The 18921-nt window shown below is 41.8% G+C and overlaps 2 protein-coding genes across 2 annotated transcripts in view; one reads left to right on the top strand and one right to left on the bottom strand.

Annotated features, from left to right (window-relative positions):
* The window catches only part of nbr1b (NBR1 autophagy cargo receptor b), a 29162-nt gene extending 11392 nt beyond the window's left edge, over positions 1–17770 (top strand). Inside the window, exons 11-22 of the mRNA XM_072693729.1 lie at positions 2–271; positions 776–907; positions 1732–1807; positions 2927–3034; positions 3937–4095; positions 5337–5609; positions 6510–6644; positions 7919–8222; positions 8979–9052; positions 9428–9494; positions 10336–10432; positions 12522–17770. Coding sequence (XP_072549830.1) covers positions 2–271; positions 776–907; positions 1732–1807; positions 2927–3034; positions 3937–4095; positions 5337–5609; positions 6510–6644; positions 7919–8222; positions 8979–9052; positions 9428–9494; positions 10336–10432; positions 12522–12695 — 1869 coding nt within the window. The 3' untranslated portion in view covers positions 12696–17770. The remainder of the gene's footprint in view (position 1; positions 272–775; positions 908–1731; positions 1808–2926; positions 3035–3936; positions 4096–5336; positions 5610–6509; positions 6645–7918; positions 8223–8978; positions 9053–9427; positions 9495–10335; positions 10433–12521) is intronic.
* LOC140574034 (scavenger receptor cysteine-rich domain-containing protein DMBT1-like) overlaps positions 16402–18921 on the bottom strand; it is a 38661-nt gene continuing 36141 nt past the window's right edge. Inside the window, exon 31 of the mRNA XM_072693723.1 lies at positions 16402–18534. Coding sequence (XP_072549824.1) covers positions 18416–18534 — 119 coding nt within the window. The 3' untranslated portion in view covers positions 16402–18415. The remainder of the gene's footprint in view (positions 18535–18921) is intronic.

Genomic DNA, 18921 nt, shown 5'->3' with positions numbered 1-18921 from the left:
GCTGAAGTTTATGTGGGGTAACCTGGCCGTAGGTTCGGGTGAGCAGTGGAGGGAGGTCCCAGTGCCCACGCTGCAGCCGGGTCAGGTGGGCGTGGTCAGCGTGGCGCTCTGTGCTCCGACACTGGATGGCACTTACACCTCCCACTGGCGCCTGGCACACAGAGGGGAGCAGTTCGGGCCACGGGTCTGGTGCAGCATCGTCGTGGACCCCCACGCTCCCACGGCCATCTCTGCTGATGGCCTACTTGTCTCCCCTTGCGTCACTCCTCAGGCAAGTAGACGCAGTGGAGTATGTGGAGTAGTGTTCTTTTGGGGTATTTGTAGTATATTCATTTTACTGTTCTGTTCTGCAGTAAAGGCTTGGAGCACTTCATTCTGCAGTACACTAGGTGGCACTCTGTGCCTTTTACTTTTTAGATGGGGTGAGAGAAATCTTGCCATGTGCTTAGAACAGCACACAAGTGAAAAAGCTAACCAAGTTGGCATGTGTTAGATATTTGTTTTCATTGCTAAAATTGTTTAAAAAATGTTGTTAAAGTAATTACTTATGTATTTTAATATTGATTATTTTATGCTAAGTCAGTTTATTATAGACTAGAATAATTATCAGTATCAGTTATCAAAAAAAATTCAATAATTATCATCATTGATGATAAATATCACCCACTTCCAAGCCTGTATTACACATGTTTTGCCTGTAAGCATTTACTGTACAACTGTCCAATACCACGTCCCACAGACAAGCTTTTAGAGTTATACATCCTTGTGTTTACAGGAGAAATCAGCCCGGACGCTGGAGAGGGAGGAGAAATGCCGTGCTGCCTCCAGAGAACAGCTGCTCATTACAGTGGACCAAGACTGTGACCAGGAGTTCTACATTCCCTCTGTAGACCTACTTACAGCGCAGGTGTGTATAACCCCAACTGGTAACACGTCAAGTTGGGTTTGGTGTCATACACTATATGTCCAAATGTTTGTGGACACCCCTTCTAATGAATGCACACGTACACAGCTTGTCTAGTACCTGTAGAGAGGAATTGCCAATAGAATAGGACTCTGGAGCAGATAGTAAACATGAGCCTGTTGGCATCATGCCACCTAATGGCAGGTGTGGGCTAGAGGGGTATAAAGCCCCCCAGCATTGAGCTGTGGAGCAGTGTAGGAACTGTGTTGTGTGTTCTCTACATATGAACGTAACCATGACCAATGAATAAACACAAATGAGTAAACATGAATCAAACCAATTGAACCAAACCAAACACACGTGAATATATATATATATATATATATATATATATATATATATATATATATTTAATTATATATATATATATATATATATATATATATAATTAAAACAAATAACGTGATAACGTATTAACACAATCTCAATTTAACGTGATTACAAATAGAGTACCGTTAAAGCAAATCATTTTTGTCCCTGCAAGTCAGCCGTATTTTATTAAACATAATATAAATAAATAAATAAATAAATAAACTATATATATATATATATATATATATATATATATATATATATATATATATATATATATATATATATGTATGTGTGTATAATATATATATATATATATATATATATATATATGATGTGTGTGTATATGTATGTTAGTTATGAAGACCACTAGAGAGTTCATTACATCCACAAAAAAGACATGGATTCTGCATTCTGTCATATCTGCATCTCTCTGATCTGTTCTTTGTCTGCAGGACTTGCTGTCATTTGAACTTTTGGACATTAACATTGTGCAGGAGCTGGAAAATGTACCAAACAACACCCCAGCAGGTAAGCCTTAGAATCTTTCTACAGTTGCCCTCTGCAGGCCTTTATTTGCTTCCTTTTCATTCTGACGTCCGTCAGACGTGTTGAGCTCCAGTGTCTTTGAAAGAAGGTTTAACCACAGTTTATATAATGTTTGTGTAGCAGTGACCCTCCTGACTGTGTTTCTGCATTGCTTCCGTCTTTAACTCCGTGAATACTCTGTGAATAGTTTGATGGGTGTTTCGTTTGTGCTGTGGCACTGTTGGTTGTGAGTGCAAGTAGATGAACAGTCTCTCTGCCAATAAGAAATAAAGAGGGCCGGCCGGCTCTGTCCTGGGGTGCTTCTTAGACCCAGTGCAGGTGGTGGGAGAAGGATGACAGCCAAGCTGGCATCCATGCTGGAGAACAGCTCCCACCCCATGCATGAGACTCTGGCAGCACTGGGCAGCTCCTTTAGTGACTGGCTGCTTCACCTCAAGTGTGTGAAGGAGGGGTATCACAGTCCTTCCTTCCTGCTGCCATCAGACTCCACAACCAGCACTGCTCCCAGCGGACCACATACACACACACTTAAACACATGTTCAGTGAACAGAGATCCCTCAATGTAAAAATGCTAAGTGCAATACCCCCCCCACGTGCAATCAAGAGTCAATAATTTTGCAATTATCTGAAAATAATCTGTAAATAATTATTGCTTTTTTTACTTCTATTGTTTATATTGTATATATAGTGGTAATTTATCTACGTTTTTGCATCTGAGTGTCTTGCTATCCCTTTCTGCTGTGATACTAATCCTATCTTAATAAGTATATAAATATTATTATGAACTAAATTTTCAGATTAATTTTAGTTTTTTAATCTTACATTTTTACCCATTTTTGCTTTAGATAGCATTTAAGCATTTAGCATAGTGGCATTTAAATTCCTCCCCAATTTAAATTGGGGAGAGGGGGTGGATCTACCCACTCGGAGAGAGCCAGGCTAAATGGGCTCTCTCAGGCTTGAAGATTCGGACCAGTGATCCTCGATTCAGTGGTAGTTCCTCACTCCACTGGACCACTCTGAGCTATATATGCAAAAAACATTAGCTAGCCAAAGCCTGATTGATGTATTCTCCACTTTCCTCTTGTTTGTGTATCCAGATATTACTCCTTGCATATCTCCCCTTCCTCATGATGGACTTCAGGAAAAGACAACTCTGGGGCTGATCCAGGAGGAGGCTGAGGTCCAAGCAGTCAGTAGCATTCTGGGTATGACACTGTGTTGATTGTCAAATATATCATTACTGTCCTGCAAAAAATAATTCACATCTCACATATATTTTATGATGAATGGACAAACCCATTTGTCCGTCTGCCTGTCCATCCATCCACATCCATGTTTTTTTTGGTCCCTAACAATGACTGTATGTATTGAAGGTGATGAAGGTGTTGAAACTGATTCTGAGACACTTTGACAAGAACCGAGCTGTAATGTTCTAGACGAGTCAGACTGGGTCAGAACATCTCCAGAACATCTCATCAGGCATCAGGTCTTGTGGGGTGTTCCTGCTATGCAGTGGTCAGTACCTACCAAAAGTGCTCCAAGGAAGGACAACCAGTGAACCAGCGACAGGGTCATGGTAGCCCAAAGCTTATTGATGCTCATGGAAACCCCACCTCAGAACTTACAGGACTTACAGGACTTATTTCAGCTGCTAATGTTAGCCTTGGTGTCACAGGACACCTTCCAAGGTCTTGTGAAGTGCACTGAGTTAGGGGATCTACTCAATAATAGATGGGTGGTGCTAATGTTAGGACTGATTGGTGTAGATATCTAGGCATATTTGTCTAAGTAATTATTATGAGCCACCTGTTATTAATAATAAGTAATTAAATCTGATGACGCCTGACTTATATTGATATAATTGCATTGGTTCAGATGAGTAAAACTAAAAGAGCTGAATTATTACCAGAAACAAGAAAACTAAAAAATAAATATATAAAATTATATTAATATTATATTAATAAAATATAATCATTTTGTTAAAATTTTTCTATAGAGAACTATAAATTGTGGATTCTTCAGCTGCCAACAGACCTTTTATGGTAATGAAGCTCTTAGCTGTGCAGCAGCACCAAGCATTTTACCTCCTTACTGTGTGTCTCCTCAGAAGTTACCCAGGGCCCGGAGTTAGGAGGAGTTCCAGCCCAGGAGAAAGGAGAAGAGAACGTCATTGGGCATCAGTTTGTGAGCGAGTCAGTGATCCGCTCTCTCACACTGGGAGAGGTTTTGGACCCCAGTGTCCTTCACGGAAGATGCCCGACTAAAGGTACGTTAAGGAATCTCAGACTAGAGGCTGCACAGCTTCAGCTTTTGTAACGTTGACAGTTATGCGACAGAAATCACCATTAACTTATTCCTGAGAACACCATGAATTATTATTATTATTACTTTATTTATTCAATAATTTCTTTGTGGGTGTAACTGGGACCCTGTGTACCACATGCGATGCGAATGACAATAAAGTCTCCTTAAATCCTTGAATTCTAGAGCTTTCAGCAAGCAGCATTTTCTCTTGGTGTAGATATCTAGTCATATTTGTCAGAGATGTTTGAAAATGCAAAAATGCTCTTAAATCATTATTATGAGCCACCTGTTATTAATTCCAGAGTCATTTGTACCAGTTTAGCAGCAGTTCTCAGATGACGCCTGATGTATATTGATATAATTGCATTGGTTCAGATGAGTACAACTAAATGAGCTGAATATTACCAAAAACAAGAAAACTAAAAAAACTAAAATTGTTAAGTGTAATAAATGTTATCCATATATAAAATTTTATTGTATGACCTTTTGTAAGAATTTTTCTAAAGAGAACTATAAATTGTGGATTCTTCAGCTACCAACAGAACCTTTACAGTAATGAACTATAGGAGCTCTTAGCTGTGCAGCAGCACCAAGCATTTTACAGCACTTTCTCCCCTCATCACTAAATACAGCTGTGTTATAGAGCAGGAGGCTCTTAGGAGAGACAGAACGATGCACAAACACTGCAATTTCTGTCCATAACTCAGAACTCAAGACTCGGGGAGGTGGAAACAGGCAGTGCCATGGCTCTCGGCTGCACCTAGTAGCTGCTCAGCTCTCTCAGACCTGCTGCTGAAGCTAGCCATCACTCCACACTTGGCAGTGCTCCTAAGTATAAGAGACCCTGTCTGTTGCTTAGTACCAGACTAGCAATGCATTCTGTTCCACATTAAGCTCATGCATAGAGCTAACACTGTTTACTAGATATTACCAGTGCATTTTGGGAGATTGTAGTGTCCTCAATACCGTGCTCCAATTCCACTTTACGATTTGGACATCCATTTCAGTCACAGTCCGTGGTCCACTGAAAGCTTCCATCTAGTTTATGCTGTTTGGTGTTGCAAGCACTGTTGTAATTGGTCTCAACCTGTCCTTTTATAATCCATATGTTCTAGAAGCACTGACCTGTCCTACACCCAGAAAAGAAAGACCCGGAGTAGTACGTCATTAACGATGCCACATTGCCCTGTTGTCTTCCTCTAGTGCTGCGTCCAGCTCCCCAAGGCTCGGTGTCTCTTTGCGAGAGGAAAGCTGAGAACGTTTCAGCCGAGAACAGCCCGGGTGATGGCCCTGTCTCGGAGCCACTTAGAGAAGAGACCGGAGGAATCCCAGCTCCAGCTCCAGCCCCAATCCCAGCTCCAGCCCCAATCCCAGCTCCAGCTCCAGCTCCGGCCCCAGCTCCACTCCACGCAGACACCGAGGCTGTTCCTGATCCTACTCCACTTCTAGCAGTTCCTACAGAGCAGCTTACTGCAGGTAACACTGACAGTCCAAAAATCCAGAATGAAGTTAAATGTAGGTCAAATCTCAAGGTAGAGCTTACGGAAGTTTCCTTATTCAGCACTGTGCAGACCTTTTGGGCCCCTAATTCCATTATCATGAGTGAGTTTTTCCTGCAGAAGCTCCAGATCTCATCAGAACAGATAAAGCAGCTGAACATGAATCCAGTAAAAAGGAGAAACAAGAGCTTCTCATTCTGAAGAAAGAAAGTAGTGAGATCTTGTCGGTGAGCTAGTCTGAAGAACAGAGCTCGGTTCCTCCAGGTTTCTCCTGGACGCCCCCCAGTCCAGCCAGCACAGCGTGGAGGATGTGTTCAACTCCATCAGCAGCAGCAGCAGCAGCAGCAGTTCACCTGATTTACCATCATTAAGCCCTGATTTACCACCAAACCAGGTGTTGATCTGAGGAGAACTCTAAATAACACTAGACTCCATGAGGAGAACTTTGGAGATGTTCTAATGATGAACACAGTGATGGAGAACCTTCACCACTCTCTGTAGGAGTGATATTATTAGTGTTTATTCTGATATCAGTGTTTTACTGAGCAGATAAGCAGCTTTACACTCTAATTTCACAGTTTATATTACATATAATCTAAATCTACAATCTAATAAAATACCTTTTGGTGTCTCGATGATTGATGATGATGATGTTTATTTTACTATATAAAATATTGATAGACGTCTGTATAACATAACCAGTTTTAAGATAAATAGTGATGTGTTTGAGTTTTTTATTTGTCTGCTAACTTGTATTTTATTATTTATTATATTTATTATTTTAAACAGCTGATTGGTTGTTTGGTGTTGAATTTTTTGAAGATTTGAAGGATCTCGAGGTTTCTGGGAGAATAATTTTACTGCTTTCGTGTTTTAGATGAAGGAAACGAGTCTGACATTGAGCAAATCTTGGTGGATCCCGTCAGTGGTGAGCGGTTCGAGGAGGAGGAGGAGGTGTCTGAGAGCAAGAAGAATAAAGAGGAAGACAGTGAGGAGAAAACAAAACATGACGGTAGATCACATTATATGTACATATATATTTAGAATTATGGCATTTAGCTGACGCTCTTATCCCGACAAGGTTACTGGTTTTACAGAGGTGAGCCAGTGTAGTGTTAGGAGTCTTGCCCAAGGACTCTTATTGGTGTAGCACAGCACCCAGTCACCCAGACTGGGAATCGAACCCCAGTCTTCCACGTGGTGTTATCTGTTGCGCCACAACAAGCACTTATATATCTCTTGAGTACGATGTGCTCTATTTTATACACTCACCAAGCACTTTATTAGGAACACCTATACACCTAATCTGATCAGCGAATCGTGTGGCAACAATGCAGCGCATATTTCCCAGCAGATACTGTTCACATCAACTATTCGAGTACATCAGGGGAGGATGAAGGATGAAATAAAGAAAACCCATCCGGTGAGCAGTTGAGGGAAACGCTTTGTTGATAAGGAAGGGGTCAGCAGAGGATGGTCACACTGGTTAGAGCTGACAGAAAGGCTACAGTGACCCAGATAACCACTCTGTACAGCTGTGGAGAGCAGAACAGCATCTCCGAATGAACAGCACTTCCAACCTTGGGGAGGATACAGAGCTACAGCAGCAGAAGACCACATTGGGTTCTACTTCTATCAGCCAAGAACAGAAAGCTGAGGCTGCAGAGGCTCAGCACAGGCTCACCCACACTGCACAGCTGAGGACTGGAGAGACGTAGCCTAGTCTGAGGAGTCTGGAATTCTGCTGAGGAACACTACAGATAGGAGGGTCAGAATTTGGCTCCAACTGCATGAATCCATGGGCCCAACCTGCCTGGTGTGAACAGTCCTGGCTGGTGGGGGTGGTGTAAAAAGTGGTGTAATGGTGTGGGAAAGTTATGAAGGGCACTGACTATTTGAGTATTGCTGCATCAGCGGCTGCTTCCAGAACAGTGAGCTCAGTGTTCTTCACCAGATCTGAAGTGAGTAGAACATCTAGTGCAGTCCATGATACCAAGAATTGCGGCTGCTTTGGGGGGCAATCGGAGGTCCTACCCAGTATTAGGATAGTTAGTGTTCCTAATAAAGTGCTCAGTGAATGTATGTCAAGATTGCAACACATTGCAACATTGAGTTGCATAAATGTTGATCAGCTCAGCTGGAGCTGTGATTGGTCAGGATGCTTACAGCACACCTTAAAGACCTTGTAATTGGTTTGAGGCTCATTTGCATAATGCAGGCTTCTGCAATGTTGGTGTGTTGTAAAATAAATACCTGAATAACAGTTGACAAATGAATGTCGTGCAGCTCTAGAAGGAGGGAAAGAGACTCGCAGCAGGACGTCCTCTGCCTCCTCAGAGGATTACATCATCATTCTGCCGGACTGCTTTGACACAAGCCGGCCACTGGGGGAGTCAATGTACAGCTCTGCTCTGTCCCAGCCCGGTGACGACCCTGATGGAGTGGATCAGCTGGACACAGAGATTCAATCGCCCAGCAGTGCATGCGTTAGCGCCGATGCCAACGACATGCTGTGTGCCTCACAGACTCTGGACTCTGTCCCCCTCACTCCAGTGATCGTAGCGGCCCCCAGACCCTCTGGCAAGTCCAGGTAGGCTCAAACCACTGCGCCAAACTGCCATTCATATAATGAATCAGTACATACGCTATTACACATCACCCCCTGTGGTTGCTGTAGTGTATTACAGTCTGTCAGAATGAGCGTGTGGATCATATGAACATTATAGAGCATTATAGAGCGCCCCCTACGCTTCCTGTAGTGTATTACAGTCTGTCAGAATGAGCGTGTGGATCATATGAACATTATAGAGCATTATAGAGCGCCCCCTACGCTTCCTGTAGTGTATTACAGTCTGTCAGAATGAGCGTGTGGATCATATGAACATTGTTGAGCATTATAGAGCGCCCCCTACGCTTCCTGTAGTGTATTACAGTCTGCAAAAATGAGAGTCTGGATCATATGAACATTTATAAGACAATTTTTAAAAGAAACAATAGAAACTGTTTATAATAGAAACCATTTCCATTGCTGTGTTTGCTAATAAAATGTCCTTTAAAAGGCTCATATGATACGGACTGCAAAGTATTTTCTTATTCTAAAATTATTGTTGTCAACAGCTGAAACCTTACAGCCTTAGTTCTGTCTTTAGTTACTGCACAATAAGGAGCCTGCTGGAGTTCTTTTGTCCTTGCTTTTAGAATTATTCCCAACTGAAAAGGACTCATTATTTAATCATGTTATTAATCAACATGAGTTTTTGCTTTATGCACAGATTATGCTAGTTTTTATTAGGAGTATATGAGATTTTACATTGTCATGTGTTTTGCGCGTTTGCTTCTACTGCAGCTTAGAGACCGAAGAACAGTCAGACGAGCCACAGCAGCCTGGGAGCAAAGAAAAAGGGGAGCAGGAAAATCATGGTACAGAGATCTGTGTACATTTACACCTATCTTCCACTTTATTACCTGCTTTTATTTCCCCTCACTGGCCACTTTATTAAACACCCACCTTGTGCTTCCACTTACTGACCACTTTATTAGAAACCCCTACCTTGTGCTTTCGCTGACTGGCCACTTTATTAGAAACCCCTACCTTGTGCTTTTGCTGACTGGCCACTTTATTAAACACCCACCTTGTGCTTCCACTTACTGACCACTTTATTAGAAACCCCTACCTTGTGCTTTCGCTGACTGGCCACTTTATTAGAAACCCCTACCTTGTGCTTTTGCTGACTGGCCACTTTATCAGAAACACCTAAACACATGTTTAAATGTCTGTACTGCTCTGTGTTGTAGATTCTGCATCCAGTCCATCAGACCCTGGCAGCTCTTGCCCAGCTGACTCTGAGATACAGGAGCTCAAGTAAGATTACTTAAAGGTTCTATTGTATATTAATGTGTGTGGAGTATATATTAATTATTCATTATTAATTAATAAAAGGCCTGATAGCACTTCTAGAATGTAGTATATATTAATAAGGATTTAGTTTACATTATTAAGTAGTAATAAAAAAGGAAAGGCTTAAACTGTTTGCAAAGGTGTGAAGTATAGACATTCATTCCTCAGGTAGAAGTGAGTGGAGATACGAGGCTTTAAAAGACTTCTATAGAAGCTGAAGTATCAACTGAAGCTTTTTATCCAGTAAAAGTGTAAAAGTACTGGTTTCAGAACGACTTCAAGTAGAAAAGTAAAAGTAATGGAAGGAAAACAAAGGCTGAAAGCTTAGGCCGCGCCACAGGGGTCTATAGTGCACTACCCCCCCCCTCCCCAAAACCCCATTTCTCTAAAAGTCATAATGAGGAGAATGATCTATTAAAATGTTGATGTTAAAAATGTTGGGCTGCACTAGGCTCCTGTTTCAGCTGCAGATCTGCCCAGTGAAAATGAAGCATTTCAGTAATATCAGCTCTATTAAAGGAGCGTCTCTGTGCTCTACTGAGCATTAACATGAGCTTCATGGAGGAAAATATGAGGAGTCGTTGTCTAGAAGTTCTGTAAAGCTGCAGAAAGTCAGACTTCAGAGGCGTGTGATCAATAAGCTTTATTGGAATGTAAATGTGGGGCTCAGTCGTCAGATGTTCTGCACTGCTTAATAACGCAATAACGGCTGATGTGTTCTCTCTCTCTCTCTCTCTCTCTCTCTCTCTCTCTCTCTCTCTCTCTCTCTCTCTCTCTCTCTCTCTCGTCTGTACTCTCCTCTCAGAGCCAACAGTATAACTGGAGGTTTGGTGAAAGGTGCTCTCTCTGTGGCAGCATCTGCCTATAAAGCACTGTTTACCGGGCAGCCCGGCCCTGAACAGGTGAGCACAGAGAAATTCAGCCGTTTACATTTGACGGTCCCTCCACTCTGAACAGTGGTACTAAATAAATCTAATGGGGACATAACAGTTACCCAGTTACACTCCAGTATCCCTGGATTCACTTAGCGATGCTTAGCTGGTGATTTGTGTGATGGTAATGCATGTGTACATGTGACTGCTTACCACTACTACTATTATTATTATGGAATCTGCAAGGTTTCTAACTAGGGATGTCCCAATCTCTGGGTTGGGGGGGGGGTGATAAAGGCATTTTTAGTGGATCTGGTATCTGCTTTTAAGATCTGCTTTAGCTTTAGCCCCTAGTTGCCATTAACAGACATGATCCTCATCTGCTGCAAACTACCCTGAGATATTCTCTGGAGTTCACCTGTAGCATTATTTCAGTGGGCAAAAGCGGTGCTGTTACCAGTTAGCAGCCAAAACAAAAGCTAAAGCTGGTTCTAACGCTAACTCTCCATTCCACCTTAAATAGCGCAGCAGTTACAGTGTGTACATTTCAGCAGCAGAGCGAAACTGCTGCATTATTTAAGGTGGAACGGAAAGTTCTGGGTAGAGGAAAACTTTACGTTAGAGTTGGCTCAGAGCCTCGCTGTAAACGTGGCGCCGGGACAGCAGGCGGCTGCAGATCAGCAGGTAAAGAGTGAGTTAGTTAATCTGTCAGAAGAGGAGGAGCTGAACTCGTCACTCTTTCAGTAAATGTTGCTCTATTTTCTAGCGTTTTTGTCGGCGCTGCCAAAAAAAAACCCAACAGTTTGGTAAATCAGATTAGAATTTAGTCTGACTTTAGAAACTGGTACAAAATTTATACCGTTGTGGATTATTTATAATAACGATAAAAGATTGATCAGCCAATAGTCAGCATTAAGAGACTTTGTTTGGATTAGGGGTAAAAAAAAAAAAAAAAAAAAAAAAACTTGATTGGGACCAATAGCAATATCAGATATACCCAACAGCTACCCAGCACCTATCAATATCAGATATACCCAACAGCTACCCAGCACCTAGCAATATCAGATATACCCAACAGCTACCCAGCACCTAGCAATATCAGATATACCCAACAGCTACCCAGCACCTAGCAATATCAGATATACCCAACAGCTACCCAGCACCTAGCAATATCAGATATACCCAACAGCTACCCAGCACCTAGCAATATCAGATACACTTAGCAACTAGCAATATCATATATTGCAACTAGCAATATCATATATTGCAACTAGCAATATCAGATATCCCTAGCAACTACATAGCAACTAGCAATATCAAATATACCTAGCAACTACATAGCAACTAGCAATATCAGATATGTATATAGCAACTAGCAATATCCGATATCCCTAGCAACTACATAGCAACTAGCAATATCAAATATACCTAGCAACTACATAGCAACTAGCAATATCAAATATACCTAGCAACTACATAGCAACTAGCAATATTAGATATACCTAGCAACTACATAGCAACGAGCAATATTAGATATACCTAGCAACTACATAGCAACTAGCAACATCAGATATACCTAGCAACTACATAGCAACTAGCAACATCAGATATCCCTAGCAACTACATAGCAACTAGCAACATCAGATATCCCTAGCAACTACATAGCAACTAGCAACATCAGATATACCTAGCAACTACATAGCAACTAGCAACATCAGATATACCTAGCAACTACATGGCAACTAGCAATATCAAATATACCTAGCAACTACATAGCAACTAGCAATATCAGATATCCCTAGCAACTACATAGCAAATATCCCTATTCTTAACTATGGGTCTATAGTTATTTATTTATTTATTTATTTATGACTTGATTAGTTGTCTAATCAGTACTTTAGTTCAGTGGTTCCCAATTCTGGTCCTGGAGAACCTCTTGTCCTGCCCATTGTAGTGGGTTCCTGCTCGAACACACCACCTTCAGCTCAGGAAGGGTGTTAATGAGCTGATCAGCTGGATCAGGTGTGTTTGGAGCAGGGTTTGAATGGAAGCGCTGGACTGATGGATTGGATCAGTAGTGAGGGCCCATGTAATAATTATCTCTTTAAACTTTCTGTAGCTTCCTGAGGAAGCTGCCACTCAGGACGCCATGATGGCCGTCCTGGTGGAGATGGGCTTCGGTGACCGGGCGCTGAACCAGCGCTTGCTGCAGAAACACGGCCGGAACCTTCTGGACGTGGTCAACGAACTGGTGCACATGCAAGACAACGACTGGTACTCCACCCGCTACTGACACCACCGTAGAGGAGTTAGCGTCCGTACGCCTCGTTCTCGCCGTCTCTCCATCTGTGTGCGTTTGTTATTGACCGTGATCCAGAGTGTCTCTGTGAGCTGCGTTAAGGGTGCAGGTGAGGGGTCTGTAGTTACCTGAACACTCGTGTTCGTCCGAGCTCATTGTCGGAGGGCGTTCATATTCATCTCGTTTATATAAGGGCCGTAGTTTAGCAGTTAAGGGCGTGGGACCCTGCTGGAGTGAAAACCAGTAGAAACACTCATCCCTCCTAAACACTTAACGGAGCAGTTTGGTGGAAGATCTGATTTTCCAGTTTTCCCGCTCATCTCATGTGTAGTTGATCAGCCGAGACATGTTCGGGGTCCAGATTTTGCTTCAACACTCAAACACTATAATCAGTAGTCCCCCAAATGTTTTTTTGTAATACACACACACACACACACACACTTCTGAAGCATAGAGGTGTTCGCTTCATAACTGAGCCAGTTCTTGTGTTGGTTTTCCCTCCACAAAATGGTCAGAGCAGATGTATGGACGTTTGGGTGGATGTTTTCAACCACAGATGCAGATCCTCTTCTTTGGAAGGTGGTGGATATAAGTTCTATGGAGATCCACAACAATCTTTTTGAGTGGGAAAATTAGCTAGGTGCATACTTTAATAAATCAGCTTTCTTGCAAATAGTCATAAAATAATAATATATATGCAAATATAAAATGATATGAAGGAATATAGCTGAGATATTCAGGGATTCATGATTTGGTCATTCTTCTCAATCCTGGCAGAGCAAAAGAAGAATCCTCAGTCATTAATCTGTATCTGCCTTTAATCTGATCATTTGAAGATACTCGAAATTAAATTCTTTATTTAACACACTCAGAAATCCTCTGATCAAACATCTTTTATAGATAAGGGTTGCGAGAAGCTTGTGCGAGTGTGTATTTATGAAAAAGATTTGGGTGACCGTTGTCTTTTGGTTCATTTTTCTAGGCGTATGTATTAAGCTTAGTCATGTAGTCATGGGTTGTATTTTACTTTCAATGGAAAATCAAACATTTTATTGCTAATTAGTGTTGTGATTAATCCCTGTCTGGCAAACTGCCGCCTAGTGATTTGTAGAGTATGTAGCTCCAGTGCTAAAATAAATAAGTTAAATAAATAATAATAATAATAAAAATAGGTTTAAACACTAAACATATGTTGGCTGATCAGCTACATTTGGAGGTAGTGGACCATTGGTCAGTTATTGATGCCTGAAATTGGATCAAAATTCAATCTGTTCCATCCCAAAATAATATTTTGTTGATCATTCCACTTTAAAAAACAAAAAACTAATCAAAGCTGAGTGAACGGAGGGACAACTTTTGGTTAGTGTGATCTTGTTATTATTGTGCAGCTGATTCACACATTTGAATCACCATTTTTCAAAAAGATTTCTACTCTCTCATAAAGAAAGGCGGTGATGGAGCGGACGTTGAGCGGTGCCATAGAAGAACACCTTTTGGTTCAGTTAAGAGATGTGTGAGACGTGTGAGCCTTTAAAAGGTCTGAAGAACCTTCTGTCATTTGCTGTAAAAGTTCTTTACCAGTTTAAAGCCCTATGGCAGGGCTGCTCAATCCTGGTCCTGGAGCTCTACCACCCTGAAGAGTTCAGATCCCACACAGCTGATTCTAATGTTCAGCTGCTCCTGAAGGCCTTCATTACCTGGACCAGGTGTGTTAGATTCGTTAAACTCTGCAGGGTGGTAGATCTCCAGGACCAGGATTGAGCAGCCCTGCCCTATTGGGATGGGAGCAGTGTTGCATGGGGAGGTGAGGTGATGTCATTATTGGTAAAGTTCCTTAGTGATTTTTTTTTTTTTTAGTCCCGTCCGACTGCAGCACCACGTCGACCGTTTTCCCCCGGTCAGGGAAGATTCCGGGCCGTTTACCTTCTGTAAAAGCAAGCCGTAAAAATAACCTCAGGTTATGTGGTTATATTATTATTCATGTGAGAATCAAAATGTGGGTGAATATTCCATCATATCCTTCATATTTATTTATTTATTTATTTTCCCCCTCCAGTACAGAGGAGCTTGAGGATGCATTGAGTTTTGTGGTGCATGGCACAGATACCTTGGGTCGCTCAACTCTGGCAACCTTCAGTCCAATCTAGAAGACCATTTAAAGGGCTCTCCAGTGGCAAGGTAGTCACTGCGTAGCCTATATAGCCTGCATACGATTCTAAATACATGTCGTGGCTAATTATAATAAAAAAAAAACGAACTAAAATTTCATTTTTACTGTAAGTGTGTGTTATTAGACTGGTCATCGTCATGTCGACATCATGCAAATCGAGTAGCCACTCCCATCTCAGTCATGCATGCAGTGATTTCCTTCCCTGTGAGAATCCCCATTCTTCTATGGCATCGCTCAAAGATCCGTGTCCGATTTTTTAGGAGTGATTTAAAAGTGCTTTAGTGTGACCGCCTGAAACAGTAGCTTTAGCTTTGGGGTTTCTGTTGTGAGAGAAAGAACAGAGGGATGTAACGTGCAATAGAGTCGGCAGGGTGGAGTGTCTGGAAAGCCAATTGAGGAAGAGGAGATGATGATGGTGTTTTGGTGAACTCTGCATGATCTTTAGTTGAGGAATGTTTAAGACATTTTTCTTTACTTATGCTTTAGTTTTGTGAAGAAATGCACTTCGAGGTCAGCCTGTGTGACATTAGCTGACCAGTAATTAAGCTCATCATGCTCGTTGTACTGATTCCATATTAAAGAGGGTCTCAATAATGTGCTGCAAGAAGTATGTAATGTTATGGAGAAGCATTCCTATATTTCCCCATTGCTTTGACATGCCGTGGGTCAAGCTGTAACTGTATGTTGAATGACGAGTACTGTACCATGCTTTGAATGGTCCATTCCGGATAGAAGCGTGGCATAGAACCAGGCCGCAGCGCTGAGCCTCGGGAGTGGGAAGCGTTCGGGACTGGACTCAGTCGTATGCTGTGATTTACTGTATGAAAGCAAACCGTGGCAATCATGAAATCTGTACTTTGCTTCAGTTTTGATGTTGAAAAGTGTGGAACTGCTTGTAGTGAAGATCTTGTGGTCATTCCAAAACAGCCAATTGACTCAAAATAGTTATATTTTGATAAATAAAGTCATTAAATCTTGTACTTATGGGGGGAAAAAAAGCACCTTAAATGAACATTAGAATCAGCATTCCCTTAAGCGCTGTGTGTTTAACTTCCTGTGACATCACAGAGCTCCTGCTTGTCAGAATGGGTGTGAATATTTTGTCTATGTAAACCAGTTTATTTACGGTATATATGCGAAGTAATTAAAAAATGTAGTTGCCAAACACTTAAATAATGAATTAATTAATAAGTAATTTTATGGAAAATGTAAAAATGTAATTTAAATGGCCCATATCAAGAAAATTCTTTCTTTTTTAAGGGAAATAAAAGTGTTTTGTGTCGTGTGTAAACATTCCTAAAGTTTTAACACCTACTGCTCGCTCCCCAGCTCATCTGTGGGGCTGTAAAATCAATCCGCTTTGAATTAACCTTGTTTACAAATCTCCAACTACTCAGCCTACCACAGTTTAGAGCCCCGCCCACTCTTATACTGGCGTGGTAAGGATTGTTTCAGCCTGGGCTGCTTTCTGAATGGAATTGAAAATTGAAAGCGCAGTTAATAATAAGGCTTTAATCTTATATAGCACTTTTCGAGACCCCAAAGAGGCTCACAGACAACAAGAAAAACGATAGTACATACAAATAGAGAGGACCCAACATGAGCAGGTCATGTGCTTGGATAAAGTAACAGGAGGAAAATGAATTGGAAACCATTGGTTTTCTACATAAAACCACACAACTGTCAAAAGTTGCCAAAAACTACAGCAGGATATGGGTCCTTTAAAGGAAGTGAGTCTGGCTGCCGGGAGATTTCCATTTCTTAAGAAGTGAACAGAATGTAACGTGATTATTGTTCTGTTTCAGGCAGCCTGAATCTTATCTTAAAGGTAAATCAGTGTAGGCAGTTGTCCCCATCATCAGCCGAGACACGCCTGAGGTCCACACTGCAGGATAATCAAGCCAGTTTTCAGACTGATGATGAGGTCTCAACATATATCCCAGCTTTGGGCTGGTGTTAAACAACCTTCTTCCCCGAGTATCCTGGAGTACTATAGTAAGGTACATACTGTAAGGGCTCTTGTTCTGTATGTTTAGTAGATTAGTGCTGTCCTGCAGTAACTGCAGTAGTAATTCCCTGACATTATACACACACACACACACACACTGTCCAGATATTAAACATCTTCAATATTCAAGACTGTTGCTGGGGGAGGAGGAGGGGGGGTGGGGTTAACTGTCCATATACATGCTCTGGAAGCTTGTGCTCGAGTCATTCGTAAAAGACTGGGGGTGAATTAGTGGTGTAATAGTACAAAATTCATGGTTCGGTTCACACTATGGTTTGGACCTCATAGTTTGGTATGAGAAGAAACACCCCCCCCTCACCCCAAACAGTAAAACCTGTATAAAGCTAATTTTATAAAATGACAGACAGAGATCCTGTAGTGTGGGCCAGGCCTCTGTGTAACATATGAGCCACAAGGCGTATATACTCTAGACGTCCTTAAAAAGGCTTGTCCAGTGTAAAGCTATTTTCGAAAAGGCATCAGGCATGTCCCTGATTGGCTGTCTGTTGGGTTAAGGATGTGTGAATTTGATACAAATGAAAGGATCTTTAGTGTTTTTGCCTGCTTTGGGCTTGTTTAGTGCTTTTAGGGTGAACACAGAAGGACGTTCGGACCTTTCTGAGTTTCATGTCATCTCTTTTAACATTTATCACAAGTTCTCTTCCTTTTCTGATGATCTTCAGTGCTTGTTGGGGCCATTGGACGTTTAAAAGGACCAGGAACCCTTGACCATGTGCTTTTAGGGTTTATTCTGGGGAGTGGAAATGTGTGTTCCCTCTCTAGAAACTGGAGACTGAGACTGGAAAGCTGCACAGTGAAGCAACTCATGCTGTTTGTTATTTAACACACACCTGATGTACCAATCTGTCTGTAATAAATGTCCTGGTAGTTCTACTGTGTCCTGTCTTCATCCGAACGGCATGAACGCAATGTTGCAGCATTACACACAAGCTTCATTCCTTTTAATTTGTCTTAAAGCAACAGTTGATTTTATTGGGTTAACAGTTTGATTATGAGGTGGAATTCGTTTTTTATTTTAATTTTTTAATAAACATTTTTTAACATGAATTTCAGCCGCCAGTGGTTTAGCTTCATTTAGCTAACAGCCTCCAGCAGCTTAGCAGTTTAGCCCCACCCATTCAGCCTACAGCAAGGTAGAAGTTTTGCCCCACCCATTCAGCTTACAGCAGTTTAGCCCCACCCATTCAGCCTACAGCAGTTTAGCAGTTTAGCCCCACCCATTCAGCCTCCAGCAGTTTAGTCTCATTCAGCTAACAGTATTGTAGTTCTGCCCATTCAGCCTACAGCAAGGTAGCAGTTTAGCCCCACCCATTCAGCCTACAGCAACTAACAGTATTGTAGTATTCAGCCTGCAACCAATTAGCCCTGCCTATTCAGCCTTTGGCAGTTTAGTCCCACCCATTCAGCCAGGTTACAATAATCACAATGATTTAAGGGGTTTTCAAATAATCACTAATAAACATCAGGAGGGTCAATTAACAGTGTGAATAGACAGAATCTTCTGAGCTTTAGCAGCTACATTAACTTCATCTCCATGTCGTTCTTCTGTGTGCCTGAAAACGAGTCTGCGTGGTTGTAAGGATCTTCATCATCCTCGCTTTCCACGAGACTCATCCCATATTCATTTTCCGTATCTGCAGAAAGATGTTGAGTTACTATGTTAGTTTAGTTCTATTTACAGCACTGATCTTTACACTAAATGGACAAAAGTATTTGGTCCTGCTGCCGTTGGAGTAACTGTCTCTACTGTCCAGAGAAGAAGCCTTTCTACTGGAGGAGCATTGCTGTGAGGATTTGATTGCATTCAGCAAATAGAGCATTAGTGAGCTAACACCCCAACTCATCCAAAAGTACTGGATGGAGCTCCACCACTATCATTCCAGAGAACACAGTTTCCCCACTGCTCCACAGCTCAATGCTGGGGGGCTTTGTATCCCTCTAGCCCACGCCTGGCATTATTGGGCAGCATAGTGCCAATAGGGTCATGATGTTGATCTGCTCCAGAGAGTCCTATTCTATTG

Source organism: Salminus brasiliensis, chromosome 12 (genome assembly GCF_030463535.1).
Source record: "Salminus brasiliensis chromosome 12, fSalBra1.hap2, whole genome shotgun sequence".
Taxonomy (NCBI): Eukaryota; Metazoa; Chordata; class Actinopteri; order Characiformes; family Bryconidae; genus Salminus; species Salminus brasiliensis.
Note: the sequence above shows the minus strand (reverse complement) of the source record. Positions and strands in the feature narration are given on the sequence as shown.